General features: G+C 50.1%; 1 protein-coding gene across 1 annotated transcript in view; it reads right to left on the reverse strand.

The window, feature by feature from the left end:
• The window catches only part of ITGA11 (integrin subunit alpha 11), a 148,520-nt gene extending 138,547 nt beyond the window's left edge, over nucleotides 1–9,973 (reverse strand). The window contains exon 1 of the mRNA XM_048482089.1: nucleotides 9,906–9,973. Coding sequence (XP_048338046.1) covers nucleotides 9,906–9,973 — 68 coding nt within the window. The remainder of the gene's footprint in view (nucleotides 1–9,905) is intronic.
• Between the last annotated feature and the right edge of the window lie 9,193 nt (nucleotides 9,974–19,166).

Below are 19,166 nucleotides of genomic sequence, written 5' to 3' on the forward strand. Positions count from 1 at the left end.
CAATCCTGGTCTGATTTGGGGCCGTCCAGGAACAATATCGCGCTCCCCGGAGTCGTCCTACTCGCTTACAGTCTTCTGGGCAGTTCTCAAACAGCCGGCGTGATTAAGAGGAATGTTGAATTAGCTGTTTGCTGCCCTGTGTAATTGCAGCCTCGCAGTGGAGTGGAAATAAAAGAAGCAGTCTGGTCTTTATCAAAGCCGAAGGGATTTGGCTCGGAGGCAAGAAACGGGGGAATTCGTACCAGATTTCGCAGCTTTGTGCTGAGCGCACAGGGAGAGGCGGGGGGGCTTTCTCGGTTGACTTCCTGGACACCTCCGGCGGGGTATTGATGGGGCCTTCCTGGCTAAAGGAGCAGCAGTGGCGTAGGAGGTTAAGAGCTCGTGTATCTAATCTGGAGGAACAGGGTTTGATTCCCCGCTCTGCCGCCTGAGCTGTGGAGGCTTCTCTGGGGAATTCAGATCAGCCTGTACACTCCCACACACGCCAGCTGGGTGACCTTGGGCTAGTCACAGCTTCTCGGAGCTCTCTCAGCCCCACCCACCTCACAGGGTGTTTGTTGTGAGGGGGGAGGGCAAGGAGATTGTCAGCCCCTTTGAGTCTCCTGCAGGAGAGAAAGGGGGGATATAAATCCAAACTCCTCCTCCTCCTTCTTCTAAAGGGCATGAGCTGCAGAACGAGCCAGTATGGTATAGTGGCCAGAGTCTCGGACAAGAAGTGGGAACCCCCAGGTTTGAATCCCCGCTCCGCCTCGACCTGCTCTCAGCCTGACCTACCACACAGGCTTATTGTGACATCTTTGCTGATCTTCTGTCCCCTCTCCTCCCTTTTAATCTCCCAGATCCCAGCCTTGAACTCTAACCGCAGTGGCTTCAGGGGAGGGGGGTCTGCAACCTGCGGCTCTTCAGATGTTCATGGACTACAAATCCCATCAGCCCCTGCCAGCATGGCCAATTGGCAGGGGCTGATGGGAAATGTAGTCCTTGAACATCTGGAGAGCCGCAGGTTGCAGACCCCTGGGTGGTGCAGCCGGAGGGAAGGGGAAAGCGGGCAAGAGGTGAGGGGAGCTCTGCTGTGGGGCAGGCATCTTGCGTCATGAGAAGAGATCCCTCCGAAATGACCGTGGGAAAGGCCTCGGAGGACCCTCCGAACGACCCCCAAGCCCACAGCCTTATTAGGAGCGACTTCAGAGTCATAAATGATTCCACAAGAGACCACGTGTTTTTGCTGCACTCTGGCCGACCCAGAAAGGCTCAGACCTCTCCAGCTGGCCAAGTTGTTTCTGAAGCATGTCACATTGGGGTTTGGAAATGGGGGGGGGGGTCGTTTCCCCAAACTGGGGCACAATATTGGATGGGAAGCTGGAGAAGGTCACCTTAATTGTCATTGTAGTGAGTTTAGGTGGATCCTGTTGCTGCTTCCCTCTCCTGAGACATCCCTGAAGCAAGTGGGGACACTCTCTGATGTGCTCCCATCTGGAAGAGCTGTTCCTGGCAACAGGCCCTGGGTCAGGATCCCACCACCTCTGGGCCGTTTATCAGCCCCAAGAGAACTATCATCTTGGATTTGCCAAAGTTCTTGATGCAGCTTCCCCTCTGCTCTGCTCCAGCAGTCTCCTTCCTATAGAAATAGGAATAGAATCCTCTTGAAGGGGAAGACAGAGGAAGGCAGAGTCCATTCATTCATTCTTTTTATTAAATAAAGGGCTTTTTCGCACACACGGTTTGTTCTTGAACTAAGGCGATCCGCATCGACATCCTGACCTTTTTGTTGCTGTTTCGTCGCTCGAGATCATTCACACATCACCAGGTTGTTGTGGATGTTCTTGTTGCTTAAGAAACTTGGTTTTGTTGTGGATGTGTTGTGGATGTTCTTGTTGCTTGGTTTTGCATTGCTCTGGAATGCAGTACAAACGAGAGTTCCGATTGGCTGTTGTGCCGTCCAAGGGCGTGTTCCGTGTGACGCTTGGCCCCCGGCCATCAATGAAAGTTAACGAAGCTATTGAGTCAGCGTGATCTCACTATCTCAGTGTACCACTGCGTTGAGAACTCGCTATCTCGAGATATCGGGGCGGCGTTGGAAACAATGCACTGCATGAGCGACCGCGAGGAGGGTCGGGAGGAGAGTGAGACGGAAACGAAACAGTGAAATGCGCGCGCGCAACTGGCAAGCTCTACCGCATCCTGATTGGTTGGAGGAAATTGCATCACACAGTGGGCGTGATCCCTCGCAGTCGCTTGTTCCAGTTGCGTTTTGCACCTAGGCACCAGATTGTGGGGGGGGGGGGATCCGTTTTAGCCAAGAAAGTTGCACAATTATCGAGCGACAGGAAAAATGTGAGACAAAGGCTGAAATGAGCGACAGAGTAGGGGTCGGGCCACATTACAGCTCAAGTGTGTGCGAAAAAAAAAGCAGAAACCGTGACGACCTCATATATAAAATCAAGAACAAACCATGTGTGCGAAAAAGCCCATAGTCATAGACCAGCAAATACTAAAAGGCAGAGCAAACTCGTCCACGGTGGCCATTCTCCGTGCTTTGCATTGTCGGCTTGGGTTTGCAAAAAAGATTTGGACAAGTGGACTTAGCAGGTCCTCTTATGGGTTAAATGGTAGGAAGCAGAGAGCGGGGGGATGGGTAGCTCTTGCAAGAGGGGCAAATGAGCAGTGGGACCCACAGGTATGAGTGTTTCATTTCACTTAGCATCGCGTGGTTTGGACACCTTTATTTCAGATGTGAGAATCACCAAGAAAAATATGATTTATGATTGTATAACATATTGTGCAAAGGTGTACCATGATCTCTCTCAGCCTAACCTACCACACAGGCTTACTGTGAGAATCAGAAGAAGATTATTAGCTGGATTGTTAATAATCAAAAGTGATTATTAGGAAAGGTGTACCACGATCAGCGAGCAGGACATACTGAAGAAGTGAGAAATTATCCATGAGCTGAGCACCATAGCCAGACAACTCGTCTTCTGAATCTGGGGTGCTGTGTGGTTTCTGGGCTGTATGGCCGTGTTCTCGCAGCATTCTGAAATATCTTCTGAATGTTGATGGACTTTACTACCTGGAATTCATGTCTACTCAGGTGTAAAATATTTTTGCTGAAAACACTGGTTTTTGATGCACAATAAATATTTGCACTCAATTGGCAATTGCAGGTTGTTTGCTGGTAGCCTAGGTACAATTTTGGCTTTTGTGTTTTCTTATACCAACTATTTTTCGTATTGCAATTTTTTCATTTGTTCATCACTGATTTGGAATTGGGGATGAGCGGGGTCCTGTCCAAGTTCACTGGTGATACCCAATTAGATACATGAGCTCTTAACCTCCTACGCCAAGGAGCAGCAGTGGCGTAGGAGGTTAAGAGCTCGTGTATCTAATCTGGAGGAACCGGGTTTGATTCCCAGCTCTGCCGCCTGAGCTGTGGAGGCTTATCTGGGGAATTCAGATTAGCCTGCGCACTCCCACACACGCCGGCTGGGTGACCTTGGGCTAGTCACAGCTTCTCGGAGCTCTCTCAGCCCCACCTACCTCACAGGGTGTTTGTTGTGAGGGGGAAAGGGCAAGGAGATTGTAAGCCCCTTTGAGCCTCCTGCAGGAGAGAAGAGCTACCAGAGGATTTCTCTAACTTGGGTGAGTGAGCAACAACACGGCAAATGAAGCGCCTTGTCGGTGAACGTCAGGTGATGCACGCTGGAACAAACAAGCCTAATTTTAAATGTATGCTAATAGGGTCTGTGCATGCTGACACTGGGGGAAAGAGACCTCAAGATCGTAGCGGAGGACAGCTCAAAGAAAACGTCAACCGGGAGTGCTGTAGAAGTGGAAAAGGCAAACTCTATGCTGGGAGTCTTTGTAGACCAGAAACTGAACATGAGTCAGCAGTGTGATGCGGCAGCCAAGAAACTCAATGCGATTTTGGGATGTATCAATAGGAGTATAGTGTCAAGATCGAGGGATGTAATTGTGCCTCTCCATTCTGCATTGGTTAGACATCGTCTGGAAGACTGTGTACAGTTCTGGGCACCGCAATTCAAGAAGGATATTGACAAGCTAAAATGGGTCCAGAGGAGGACAACCAAAATGGTCAAAGGTCTGGAATCCATGCCCTATGAGGACAGACTTAGGGAGCTGGGGATGTTTAGTTTGGTGAAGAGAAGGTTAAGAGGTGACATGATAGCCCTGTTTAGATATTTGAAGGGATGTCATGTTGGTGAGGGAGCAAGCTTGTTTCCTGCTGCCCCAGAGACTAGGACCAGGAGTCATGGGTTTAAGGTGAAGGAAAAGAGATTCTACCTAAACATCAGGAAAAACTTCCTGACAGTAAGGGCTGTTTGATAGCGAAATGCACCACCTCGGAGTGTGGCGGAGTCTCCTTCTTTGGAGGTTTTTAAAGAGAGGCTGGATGGCCACCTGTCAGGAGTGCTTCGATTATGTGTTCCTGCATTGCAGGGGGTTGGACTTGATGGCCCCTCTGGTCTCTTCCAACTTTATGATTCATGATTATTAGGAAGGGGATTAAGAACCAAAGAGACAATGGCCCTTTCCACATAAACCCTTTACATTTCAAGGTAGGAAATAAAACGTTTGCTTCCTGAAATTCTGCGCGCGCACGCGCACGCACGCACGCACGCGCACACACACACACCCCGTTCCAAAAACATTTTATTTCCAGCCTCGAAGTGTTTTAAATGAATATACTTTAACAAGATTATTTCGTCTGAAACATTTTCAAGATGTCTTCCCTTGCTGTGTGATCACATTTACTTCATTTTATCTTTCCTGCTACGGTTTGACATACCTCTGCGCGATCTCCAAACATCCTCCTCGGCGCCATTTTATCATGTCCCTGAGCTAATTCCATCGGCCCTCACCTGTTTATTTTTGGTTTTTCTAAACATTGTGAGTAAAATCTTCAATTTGGTGAGCTATAGAGAATTGACGCTAGGAAACGCTGAAGCATCGATTCTACAAATAACTCAAAAAGGGGGGGGAGCCTTGAATCATTTCAAGGGGGTGGGTGCGAACAAACACTGTCATAAGGGTTTTTTTTGCCATTTTACAGATGTTTTGGGTGACTTGTGCAGAACGGGCCCATATTTCAATGCCCCTGAACAGACCCAGTTCCCGTCACTGTCTCTCAAAAAGGCCATCTCAGAGCTGGGAAAAATACAGAAGAAGTACAAGATGGAGCACCTTCCCTATGAGGAAAATCTGAAACGTCTGGGATTTTTCAGTTTAGAAAAGGAACGATTAAAGTAGAACATGATGGAGGTTTGTAAAATTAGGCACGGCGTGCAGAGAGAGGACAGAGAGAACTTATGGGGATATGATTGAAGTCTATAAAATTATGCATGGGGTAGAAAATGTTGACAGAGAGAAATTTTTCTCTCTTTCTCACAATACTAGAACCAGGGGGCATCCATTGAAAATGCTGGGGGGGGGGAAGAATTAGGACTAATACAACTTTACAATTTCTGACGAGTTAAAATAACACCATTTAAAAATTTAGCCACCGCTTCCAACAGCTCGTAGTTGTGGCTGTTTAAAAGATATATAACCTTCTGTTTATCTGTAATGCCTTCACTTCCATGCAGGAAGGGGATTATGTGCTTCTTCCTACCTATCTCATAAAAGGGACAATCCAACAGCATATGAGATACTGTTTCCACAGAACCCATGCCACACGGGCATTTCCTTTCTTTATGTGGGATTCCAAGGTGGCGTCCAAGGCTAAAGGAAGAAGGCAGGGCATTACACCTAGCTAAGGTGATTGCTCTACGCCACCGGGCCTCAACCAGGAGATAAAGGGACTGGGCTGCAATTAGCCTATCCATAGGTATTCCCAGAGAGATCGGGGAACAGGTTTTATTAGCTTCCTCTAGCATCTGTTGAAACTCTCTGTCAAAAAAGCTCTTCTTGATAGCCCCATAGACCTCCTGCTCTGTTAGCATTAGCAGGTCCTTCCAAGGAAATGCCCAACCTATTAAGTTTGGCTTCGATTTTTTAACCCACCACTGGGTTGTGTGGAGGATGGATGCGGCCCTGGGATGTATAGTCCAGTTCATCTCGATTAAAACAAATCCTGGCCCAAAACTTGAATGTAACGGCACGAAAGGAGTTTCCAGCCGATGCTGGCTCTGTTTCTAAGCCACAGGGCCGCATAGGGAATGAATGGGGCAAGCCAAGGATTTTATACAGAAAGTATGACTGGACCCTTTCAACCTCTCTGCTCCATGCCCCTATCCAGATGGGGATCCCATAAAGGATTTGTTGACTCACTTTGGCATTAAATGCTCTCAACGCTGCAGGGATGTATCCTCGGCCTTTCCCATAGAGGAAGCGTATAATGGCTGAGGCACTTAATTTAGCGGCGGAGATGGCCCGATTCCTATGTAGTGTCCAGGAGGCCCTATGATGGTAGGTAAGCCCTAGGTATTTATATGACTGCACCTGCTCGAAACTACTGTGGCCTATCCGCCAATTGGTGGCTTTCCATTTATGGGTAAATACCACAATTTTGGATTTATCTAAGTTAAGTTGCAAATCGTTGAGTGTGCAGTATTCTATACAACACTCTAAAGCTCTCCTTAGTCCGACTCGTGAGCGGGAAAGTACAACTGCGTCATCAGCAAACAGAAGCAGGGGTATGGAAGTTGAGTCCAGAGTTGGACTATGTACTTGGGCCTCACTTAGTGTGGAAGCTAGATCGTTAATAAAGAGCTTAAAGAGTGTAGGAGCCAATACGCAACCTTGTTTTACCCCTTTAGTAACTTGAATTTTTGGGGTTAACAATCCCTCCATGTTACATCTCACGTGGCAATAGGTGTTTGTGTGCAGGATCTTAATTAATTCAAGCAACCTTGGCTCTACACCTTGGCTGCTGAGTTTCTTCCAGAGAATCTCTCTATTAACAGAATCAAATGCGCCCCGGAGATCGATAAAGGCTGCATACAAGGGGCTCTTTTTCCTCTTATATTTAGTTATCAAGCAACTTAACACCAGGCAGTGGTCGAGGGTTGACTTACCCCTTTGGAATCCAATTTGTTCCTTCCCTATGACATTTTTATCAACAATCCAATCAGTTAATTTCCCAAGGAGGTATTTGGCATAAAGTTTTCCCAAGACCGAGAGTGTAGTAATGCACTGCTGATCCAGCAGCACCGTGGTAGAACGTTGGGACGCCAACGGACCTACGGCCTTGCTGGTCGCACCGCACCCCCACTCCTCATCCCCCCATGAGTCACGGGTCATGAACTGCCTGGCTCAATCACCGGGCGCAGGGACAATGGTCTTGCCCCCAGGTGAGGATTAGGCTCAGACGCTTACGCTCCTCTCCGCACGTAGCCAGGTGAGATCATGCATCACATGATGATCTCCCGATCTCCCGCTCTCCCGGAACTCCCCCTGGTCCTCCCTCCTACACGCCCCCAATAGAATAACAATAAAAGGTGCCAGGAACCGGCAGACGGGAGACTCGCTAGGAACACGGACCTCCGGTCTCCCGCTGCTGGCGATCTCCACCAGATGTTATCTCCGCGTCTCGTCTCGTTCTTACGCTGACCGCGTGGGTCGACTACAAGCTGGTGCCGAAACCCGGGAATCCTCGAACCTCCACCCTGCTCACCGTCGCCTGGGGAAGGGCCGCGATACCGAAGTCCGCTGGATCGGCGCATCCAGGGACCACCGTTTCGGTATCGCCTGTCCTCTGGATCGGCGCATCCAGAGACACGCGTCCTAGGACACTCTCTCGTCCGACGGAACACCGGTGAGTATGGGAGCTTGCAAAAGCAGGGCTTATGACAAGCACGTTGACGAACTGAAAGCGTTAGCGAAATGCGGCAGGGTCCCCGTAAAGAGAAGGGAGCTGCGCAAATTGGTTGAGGAGATTGAAGCTCAGTGTCCATGGTACCCAGAGGGGGGGACATTGAATCTTAAGGACTGGGAAAACATTGGGCGCACTCTTCGCACAGAGCCTCGCGCGCCGATGTCGCTGCTACTGACGTGGAGACAATGTTTTGTCGCCATCAGCCTGCAGACCTATGGCTCCCTTGCTGTAGGCCGCCCTCCTTTCGATCTTTCACCTTCAATTTCAACCCCGGAATTTTCTCTATCCACTAAATTGGACGCCTGTCCTCCTTCTGCCCCCCTCGCTCCTTCACCCAATTCAAACTCTCCCGCGGCTCAGCCGCCCCCTCCCCTTGCTCCGCCTTCATTTTCCGAAGCCACTGCACCTCCGTCAGCGCCACGTAATGGCGCGGGTTTCAAAACTCTCGCAGAACGTATTAGCCACGATCTGCAGAAGAAAGAAACCCTGACGGAAGACGATGCCGAGATTCTTGCATTGTGCCCCGTCCACTTCACAGATACTGAGGGGGAGGGTGGCGTCATTCGGCGGGTTGTCGAGTACCGCCCTTTAAGCTATAACATCCTCACTGAGCTCCGCAAGGCAATGCGGGACGTAGGAGTCACTAGCCCCTACGTGAGAGGCATGCTGGAGGCCATCGCAAGGAACCACCTAATGGTTCCAGACGACTGGAAGACCACCTTTCGCATGCTCCTGAGCCCAGCACAATTTGTGGTCTGGGAAAGTGAGTTCCGCCAGCAGTGCTTCAACAGAGCAGCCACCTCCGGCGGCGCCTACACCGCCGCGCAGCTTTACGGCTTCGATGCTTTCGCCAACCCCAACGATCAGATTGTCCTGCCTGAGGCCACCCTTACGGTCGCCTCTGAGTGCGCCTATAAGGCATTTGTTAAGGTCCCCAACGCCTGGCCAGCCAGCCCAGGGGACCTCCTCCATCCGGCAAAAACCCCAAGAGCCCTATGCCGGGTTTGGGCACAGGCTCCAGGAGGCGCTCAAGAGGCAGGTAGATATAGAGGAGGCCCAAAGCGAGGCTCACTCATGCGCCCTGCATAGGAGAAGGCATACTCGCGAGGTGCCGCAGAGGCGATCCTGCGGGCCTGGGCAAAAAATCCTGAACTAGCCTGACATGCTTAGGGCTTGCACCCGGGACATCGGGTCCTCCGCCCACCAGGCTAGCCTCCTCGCCGCAGCACTCTCCACCGGCGGGAGGCAGTCTCGGGATGACTGCTTTAACTTTCTGGCAGATCCGGACGCACTTCCGAAGGGTGTGCAGGCAGCCCAGTGGGGGAGACCTACAAGCCCGATGGAGGAGGGTCCTCCCCCAGGAGGAGAAGTGCCACCTAAAACCCGGTGCCCACGTTGCCAGAAAGGCTTCCACTGGAGAAGCGACTGCCCGTCGGGAAACTCCCGCCCGGTAGTCTCCCCAACAGGACCAAGGAGGAGAGTGCTAGAGCAGACCCAAGCGCCAAAGGCCCCTGCCAAAACCACCCCCCTTCTCGTGGCATCTGGCTCGCACATGCACCCAGCCCATCCCCTTTAAGTTCCCCCACGAGGGTTCTTGTAGCCCCAACCCAGTATTGAGCCTTGAGCCCATCCCTACCGGGACAATTGGGCTAAGTGCTGCCAAAGGCCTCTGCAGCTGAACAGGGACTGTTCATGCGTCCCCGGAGTGATCGACTCCGCGCTGGAAGGACCCATCCATCTCCAGGTCTGGACAAACATCCCACAGGAGTTGCCTGCGGAGACTAGCTGCGCTCAGCTGATTCTCTTACCCCATCTCGCTGCCCGCTGCCGACCCAATAAAGACTCTGAGCCCCAGCAGCCAACATGGCGCAGCCTACACCACCGTCGCAGAGGTGCAGACGCATATCGGGGAGCTCCCGCATATACCTGGAGCTACCGCCATAGAAGGATGTAAGTTCAAGGGCCTGGTGGACACCGGCGCTGATGTTCCCGTCATCAGAGCAGCCGAGTGGCCCGACCAGTGGCCGACCGAGGCTTGCCCGCACATCTGGGGGGTGGTGGGGAGACAAACCAGCGAGGCAGAGCATCCGCCAGCTCACGGTCAACAACCCAGACTTTCAGTGACGGCTCACAGTCCATGTCGTCTTAGACATCCATGTCAATCTCTGGGGAAGGGACCTCATGGGTCAGGTCAAAGCGACTTTGGTCTGGGATGGGTAAGGCCATCACAGATCATTGATCCCAACTGTGACTTCAGAAGTTCACTCTCTATCTCCGTAAGGAAACTGTTTCCCTCCCCCCTCCTTTTTTCTTTCTGTTTTTTCGACCAGTAGAGGCGGGAGGGCAAATTGGCTGACTGGCCCTCCCTGGATTAAAATCTGGGCCCGTCCTGATACCGCAGCACTGTCAGGACAGGCCCCAGTTTAAGGGGGAAGTGGTGACGGCATTATAGCACTATCATCACTTCTAAGATGCTTGGCCGAGTGGTTTCGGCGGGCAGCATCTCCCAAAGATAATTCGGTCAAAATTTTTAGCACCATCCAGCTTCACCGTAGCCCACCAAGGTCATGGTAAGTGCAACTCCCTTGCAAAGAACCCCCCCTCCTTTTCCTTTGTGTGTGCGAGGAATTTGCCTCTAATTGCCTGATTGCTTCACTCCCCGGATGCACCCATCCCCCCAAAAGGTGCTCCCAAAGCCCCCTTTTGTGTTGCTGATTAAGCATGCATACCCACAATCCCCCCAGGACCCGCCTGCTCCCTCCCCCCTCGAGGCTCGGACCCTTCATGGCGCGCCAGATGGCAGCTCTGAAGCCAATTCCCACCAGGGTCGCCCACCTCCCTGCCCTCCCTGTCAAACAACTAAAGAAAGAGAATTAGGCGGCTGACCCCAGGAGAATTACATTAAAAGCAACCTTCACAGGCTGCAAAACAAGCCTTCTTCCTTCTTATACCACTAAAATTCTAAACACTAAACTCGATCAGTCGACCTCCACGCCATCCGCCATGGAAACTGAGCCTGGGCGGGACCCGCCCCCCCCATTGTAACCTGGGAAAGGGGGGTGTGTTTCAGCCCCTCTTCCTACAGGTCCCTGTGGACTCCGACTTCGCCATGACAGGCCAACCCATGGAATGATAAGCCAGGAAGAAACCAACCCCATCCAGGAGATGGAACACATCTCTCTAGAGGATCCATGGCGATCTCAACAGGAGCGCCATTAAAATAGCGCTTAAAGACCCGAATGACCTGGGGAGGCGATCAAAGTGACCACCAACCAAGCCCTAGAGCACTGCGTAGCAGAACCACCCCGAGACACCCGAGAACCTCTGTGTGCGCTCTCCTTGCGATCGGTACCGCCAACTTTCGGCAGCCACCATCCTTTGCCTGCTCTACTTGCCTCCTGCCGATGGCGATCGGCCACACCCCTTCAGCGAGCTTCCACCAGACCAACATCACAGGAGCAGTTTGCTGCCGCTGCCAGCGTCTCATCACTTCTGCCTGGAGCCCCGAGGTACCACAGGAGTCAGAGCCTGCCCCTAAGCTCCTGCCTGCTCCCCCGTCTGCAAAGCGCCCGGAGACTTCGTAGCGGAGTCTGGGCTAAAGCCCCTTCATAGATACCTCTTCCATCAGGTACTCTATGAGCGCCGACTCAGGGACCTGTCGTCCAAACTTCCTCCCGGCAGGCGCTCTCTCTCTTGTCACATAGGGCTATGCGCTAACCCACCCGAATCTAACACCCTGCGCCCGCATCACCGGCGCAGCCAAGAGAAGGGAACCGACCCGGGCCCGATTATTCGGCTCGGCCAAGTGGAACTGCACACACACGGAGGACATCCCCCCCATGTTGGGAGCAATCCCTGCTCCCCAGGGGCCTGGTTCTGTGGACTCTGCGGGGAGAGAACGTTTAATTACATTCCAGCCCGACTCTCTGCCCGGGACTGCTGTTGCCTCAGTGGCCTCACTGTCGTTCTGGGCTCCACCCCGGGAGCTGGGACGCCTTACCGCCGCCCATGGCTCAGCTCTGCCTTGCGACCCCTCCTGTCGGAGTGACGCGGTCGCCCCTCTCCCGAAGCAGAGTTCGTCTCCCTACATGGCTTCCCTGAGTGGGAGTCCCCGGACTTCGCTTCCTGCAATGCCTAAGACTATTGGCCATTTGGCCTGTGCCCTATGCGAAGTCCATCAACTCCACCTCCACGGCTCTGGACGCCCTGGCCTCCGAGGTAGCAGGAACTTACGTCAAAGCTGACCCTAGACAATCGTGCAGCTATTGATTGCACTTGTTGTTGTTACACCACCAAGGTTGTGAGAATGTACATAGTATGTGTTGTTTTAATCTTTCTGATAATTTCCCAGTTGATCCCACATGAAAGTCATTGAGCTGCAAGAGGTTGTATCTAATCTGAAGTATGATGTTTTGCCCCATTGGTGGTCAGCCCTCTGGAGCTGGCTGCCGGGAGGATGGTTGAGTGCTATTGTACAGCTTTGCATTGGTTTAATTGTAGTACTTCGTTATCGGATCTTGTGTTTCATTCAATGCGTGTCTAATATTGCCTGTAACATGTGTAAGAAGCCCCTCGAATTTCCCTTACCCCTTATTAAGTTCTAATGTTACACAAGCAACTTGGTCAACTTGACCTGACGACGGAGGAGACAAAGCGTCCCTTTCATCGCCCATATAGCGTTTCGGCCCCCCCCTTTTTTCTAAAATGTAAAAAAAGGGGGAAGGGTAGTAATGCACTGCTGATCCAGCAGCACAGGTAGTAGAAACGTTGGGACGCATGCGGACCTCTGACCTTGCTGAGTCGCATACCCTTTGCCCCACTCCTCATCCCCCCATGAGTCACTTGAGATTCTTGAACTGCCTAAGCTCCAATCACCGAGGCTTAGGGACAATGGTCTTGCCCCCAGGTGAGGATTAAGGCTCAGGCAGCTTGCAGCTCCCTCTCCGCACGTAGCCAGGTGAGATCATGCATCACATGGTGATCTCCCGATCTCCAGCTCTCCCGGAACTCCCCCCTGTCCTCCCTCCTGCGCCCCCCATGGGAATAACAATAAAAGGTGCCAGGAACCGGCCAGGCCAGGAGGCTTCGCTAGGAACACGGACCCTCCAGGTCTCCAGCTACACTGGTGATCTCCACCAGATGTTGCTCAGCGTCTCGTCTAGTTCTTACAGCTGACCAGCGTGGAGTGGAAGCTACAGAGAGAAGACTGATTGGTCTATAATTAGATGGACTATTGGGGTTCACCCTTCTTATAGATAGGGATGATGGGTAGGTAGCTCCACACAGTGGGAATTATGCCTGTTTGGTTTAACCATGGTATTAATTCGTGCCAATATAAGGGACCACCATTCCCTAAATACTATAAACAACTCTGGAAGAAGAGTATGGGATAGCAGCTTTACCTCGTTTAAGAAAGTTGGCTTATAAGTTTCCCAATCTCAAGAGAGGGACACGGGAGGCCAGGGGTTGTCAGAAGGTAGAACATGAACCAGGGTGGAATGGGAATTCTGGCACTCCCCCGTTGTTTCCAAAAAAAACTCATACCATTGTGATCTTGAAGTACTAGAAGGAAAGGATACTGCTATCTCTAAGCCCACCAGTGACTATTGTACAGAATCTTCTAGAGTCGTTGTCCTGTGCCAGTTGAATCAAGGAATTCCAGCAACGATCAATTTCCTCTTGTTGATTAGTCCGTAGTTGCAATGCTAATTGCGTTTTTAACGTAAAGTAAGATGTGGGCAGGCTATCTTGGAGTACTGTGTCCAGTTCTGGTCGCCACATCTCAAAAAGGATATTGAAGAGATAGAAAAAGTGCAGAGAAGGGCAACGAGGATGATTGAGGGACTGGAGCACCTTCCTTATGAGGAGAGGCTGCAGCGTTTGGGGATCTTTAGTTTGGAGAGGAGACGTCTGAGGGGGGATATGATTGAAGTCTATAAAATTATGCCTGGGGTAGAAAATGTTGAGAGAGAGAAATGTTTCCCTCTTTCTCACAATACTAGAACCACGGGGCATCCATTGAAAATGCTGGGGGGAAGAATTAGGACTAATAAAAGGAAACACTTCTTCACGCAACGTGTGATTGGTGTTTGGAATATGCTGCCACAGGAGGTGGTGATGGCCACTCCACTGGATAGCTTTAAAAGCGGCTTGGACAGATTGATGGAGGAGAAGTCGATCTATGGCGACCAATCTTGATCCTCTTTGATCTGAGATTGCAAATGCCTTAACAGTCCAGGTGCTCGGGAGCAACAGCCGCAGAAGGCCATTGCTTTCACGTCCTGCCTGTGAGCTCCCAAAGGCACCTGGTGGGCCACTGCGAGTAGCAGAGAGCTGGACTAGATGGACTCTGGTCTGATCCAGCTGGCTTGTTCTTATGTTCTTATTTCCATTCTCTCAAAACCCAACTTGAGGGTATCCAATGAAGCTGGTGGGTCAAGACAAGCTACTGTAAGAAATATATGGAGTTGGAAAGAAAAGTGATATTAAAATGGTATAGAACACCAAAACAACTAGCATATATGACAAAAGGACTTAGTTCTAAATGCTGGCACTGTGGAGACCAAGAGGCATATTATAGCCATATGTGGATAGATTGTGCAGAAGTGAAAAAAAATTGGGCAACTGGTAATATATATGGAGAAACTTGGGTGAGAGATAAATGTTGATTTTAAATAATGACTTAATGTTCATGGGTGTAATGGAGAGACAGAAGGGTGGATAAACAATATAGTTATATGTATAAAATAATGATCAAAGCAGCCCATGCAACAATAGCCTTGGGCTGGAAAGAAAAGAAAAAAATGGACATTTCAGAAATGGCTAGAATATATCTGGGAACAAGTGACACTGGATATTTTCGATATACTAACCAAAAATAAGACGGGGCAAGATAAACAGAATGAAAATTTGAAGATATGGACAATATACGTGGACTGGATGAAAGAAGCTCGAGTCAATGAAGAAATATGGGAGAAGATGCTACAGAGAGGCTCATTCCGCACATGCAGAATAATGCACTTTCAAACTGCTTTCAGTGCTCTTTGAAGCCGTGCGGAGTGGCAAAATCCACTTGCAAACAGTTGTGAAAGTGGTTTGAAAACGCATTATTTTGCGTGTGCGGAATGAGCCAGAATGAACTTATTGCTGTTTGTGTGACAAAACTATGAAGAAGAAGTAATGGGGGAGTGAGAAAAGGGGGGGAAGTATTGTTTGAAAATGTATGAAGAAGGAAATTACTATAAACTGTAAAATTCAAACGATACAATAAAATTTTTTTTTAAAGGCAGGCTACTGTATGAGGAATTGTGAATTATGGGATGCACTGCCAGTGAGTGTACCATGGACAGCTTTGAACAGCTTTTAAAAGTTTGGTTGCTGTGTGGTTTCCGGGTTGTATGGCCGTGTTCTAGCTTTTAAAAGATTTGTGAAGGAAAAGTCGATGAGTAGTTTCTAGCCGTGATGACTAAAGAGATTTTCTGAGGTTCTTGTGCAGTGGGAGGTTCTTGTGAAAATAGTGGGAGCAAACCCACCCAAGATCCCTGAAGGCAGTGGTTATTCAGTGGGCCATTTCAAACGATACTTTCCTGTTTGCAAATGACTCCGCCGTTCTTAACACACCTTTCACTCGTGTCGGTCTTGTGGGTCTGAGCAGGCACATTAGTCGTGCGCCAGAGAAAAAGGAGTCCTAGCTAAAGCATTCAACCCAATGCGGAGGTTTTCGTAGGCGTGGGTGGAACCATTTTGAGCACATTTCTTCATGTGACCTCTTTGCAACTGGCACGTGTGCAGCTCCACTTTCCAGCTGGTGGCATCGGTGGCACCTAAGCACGGAAGAGAACAGGCCAGTGGCTCCCTCTACTGGCGAGCTGCCACAGCACAGTCACGTATTGCCAGGATCCCCAGTTCGAGACCCCCAGTGCTGTGAATTCCGGGTGCTCCAATCGCAGAAGCAAACAGCACGACACCAAAGCCTCAGGAAGCTCTAGCTGAGAGTTTAGGAGCAAATCCACCTGATGGGGTTGCCAGGTCTCCTCTGGCCACTGGAGCGGGTTGCCAAATCCATGTTGAAAAACTCCTGGGATCTGGAAATGGAGCCTGAAAGGACAGAACCTCACTTGGATATAGGACCACTGAATCTACCCTCCAAAGCACCTGCTTTCTCCAAAAGAACTGAGGAACTAAGATGAGGGGGGGACCCCCTGAAGGCTGCCCCCCCCATCTCAGATAAATGACTCGCTCAGCAGTGGTGGGATCCAAAAATTTTATTAACAGGTTCCCTCGCCAGCCCCCCCCCCCCAGCAAAGGGGGCAGAGGCGTACCTAGGCAAACCTGAGCCCTGGGCAAAACCTGCGTTGGATGCCCCCACCCTGGGCAGCCACCCCACCATGACCCCCCCAATTTTTTTTGCACCAGGTCATTTCTAAACCATCATCACATTATAGAAAATGCCCCAACTCCCAAATCGGAACACAGCAATGGTGAAACACACAGGTTCTTTGATAGAGGCTGGTGAGATAAAAGGTATGAAAGGCTGAGGATCAATGAATTGCAGTACCTGGAAGGGATTAACCCAGTTCAGGGAGTGACATTACTAGTCGCAATTGCTATATGGAACCTTCACATTCAAAGGCAAGATGCCTCTCGGGGAGGCGAGGGCGTGGAGGTGGAAAAGCGGACCCAATGAGTAACCCCCTCTCGGCACACACAAATAATTAGTAACCCACTCTCGGGAACTGGTGAGAACCTGCTGGATCCCACCTGTGCCGCTCAGTAAACACAAAGAGACATTTGCAACAGTCTTAACGGCAGGCACTCACTCAACAAACTCCAGTTTGTCAGAGTTTTAAGTCACAATAAAACTCAATCCCTTTCTTGATCCTGGGGCAGGATCTTTTTAAAAAAAAAAAAACACTGTGGGACGTTTTGGGGGAAATCCCTTGATAACTATAATGAAGATCAAAAATGAGGAACACTTCATTTATAAATGCGCTTTTGGGCAGTAAGATATTTATGAACCAGTCACCATAGCAACTCCTTGACAACGAGAGACACACTGCAACTACCGAAGAACCACACGAATTGTGCAAACACAGAGTTACTGGACAATGAATTGATGGCTCAGCAATTTTAAAGTTCATATACGGCTAGGCAAGTGAGAGACAATTCTGTCTGCTAGAACACGGCCATACAGCCCGGAAACCACACAGCACCCATCTGCAAGGACGTAGGTAAGGGGGGGTGGGTTTCTCGGGTTCAAAAACCCCCATTCATGTCCAAAGCTCCACCCACCCGTTTGGAGTTTTTAAAACATGTTAGTGTTTTTTTTGTTTTTGGCCTGCAGGGGGCGCACTGTTTAGGCTAGCAGCACCAAACTTTCAGGGATTGTTTGGGGGACGCTCCTGATGATACTACCCAGGTTTGGTGAGGTTTGGTTCAGGGGGTCCAAAGTTATGGACTCCCAAAGGGGGTGCCCCCATCCTCCATTGTTTCCAATGGGAGCTAAAAGATGGGGGCTACACCTTTGAGGGTCTATAACTTTGGACACCCTGAACTAAACTCCACCAAACCTGGTAGCTATCATCAAGATAGTCTCTTACTGATACCACCCAGGTTTTGTGAAGTTTGGTCCAGGGGGTCCAAAGTTATGGACTCCCAAAGGGGGTGCCCCCCCGTTATTTCCAATGGGAGGTAATAGGAGATGGGGCTACACTTTTGAGGGTCCATAACTTTGGACCCTCTGAACCAAACATCACCAAACCTGGGTGGTATCATTAGGAGAGTCTCCTAAAGATACTCTGAAAGTTTGGTGCTGCTAGCTTAACAATTGCACCCCTGACAGCAGGCACACTCCAAATTTCCCCAGATTCTCCTTTTAAATCCACCCCCGAACTCCCCCATAAAAAATCTATACCTACGTCCCTGCCCATCATTTACGCTGATGTATTGGTCTGATTTGTTTGTAACAAAGGTAGCATGAGACACAATGCTGTGTAGTGTTTAAAGTTAGGGCCAGATCTATCTTTTTCAGGTGGGAGTACAAAATCACACACACACACATACAGACACACACACACAGACTGCATATTATATGCCTATTTTTCTTTGTATATCGGTATATAATTGACAACTCTTTTAATTAATAGAATAAATTATGCTTATTTCTATGAACTGTTAATAAAATAACGTAAAAGTGTAACATGTACTTATAATATTTGAATATCCCCTCAATCCCTCTGCATGCATGAGAACCCACTAAAGGAGAAAACTTTTCACCCAAACCTTTTCCTGGACATTTTAAAAATACGGCACACGTAATTTTAACATGGGAAACCCCAAACACGCCTCACACCCCTTTGCAGTCTGATGAGGTACAGCCCAAGAAAAGCTTTACCTGGTAATTAAGCTGTTAGAAGCTAACGCGATTGGACTGAAGCTTATTGTATTTCAGCCACTGGAAAGGACCCACCGGAAAGGACAATAATGCAAGGAAACATTGAAGACAGTACGAAAAGAAGAAGGTTCACAATAAGATGGATTTATTCAGTATAGGAAGCCACGGGCCCCAGATTGCACGACAAGAACAAAGCTGTTCATAAGAGGATATTTTCAAGGTCTTTGATTCATAAGTAAGAAGCGACTTGGTGGCACATAAGACACACAAGCGGCCTTCCGCTGACTCCGGCCACCACCCTCTCTCTGCCTGGGGCACCCGACCCCCTTCCCCGCTCTCAGGCCTCAGCCTGACAATTGGGTGGGCATTTGAAAGGGATCTGTGAGGCTTTCTTTTCTGCAGTTTTCTGCAGAGGCTTTCTGGAGGTTTTTAACCAGAGGCTGGACGGCCATCTGAAGAGTGTTTTGATTGTGTGTTTCTGCATGGCAGGGGGTTGGACCAGTGGTGAGATCCAGAAATTTTAGTAACAGGTTCCCATGGTGGTGGGATTCAAACAGTGGCGTAGCGCCAATGGGGCTGGGCGGGGCACGACGGGGGTGGGTATTCTGGGGGCGGGGCATTGCTGGGCGGGGCTGTGGCAAGGACGCAGCCGCTGCGCCAGTCCTTGGGCAGGAAACGAATGCACGCAGGCGCAGGCTGCCACGCACGCCGGTGCATCTCCTGCTAGACTGCTTCAAGTTCTGCTGAGGAGCGGAGGAGGGGCGTAATTAAGGCAAAAATCACGTGGTAAAATCACCCATTAGTCACCCCCTCTTGGCACACACAAATAATTAGTAACCTACTCTCGGGAACCTGTGAGAACCTGCTGGATCCCACCTCTGGGTTGGACTTGATGGCCCTTGTGGTCTCTTCCAACTCTATGATTTCATGATTCATTAG

This window comes from Sphaerodactylus townsendi, linkage group LG17 (assembly GCF_021028975.2).
Source record: "Sphaerodactylus townsendi isolate TG3544 linkage group LG17, MPM_Stown_v2.3, whole genome shotgun sequence".
Lineage (NCBI taxonomy): Eukaryota > Metazoa > Chordata > Lepidosauria > Squamata > Sphaerodactylidae > Sphaerodactylus > Sphaerodactylus townsendi.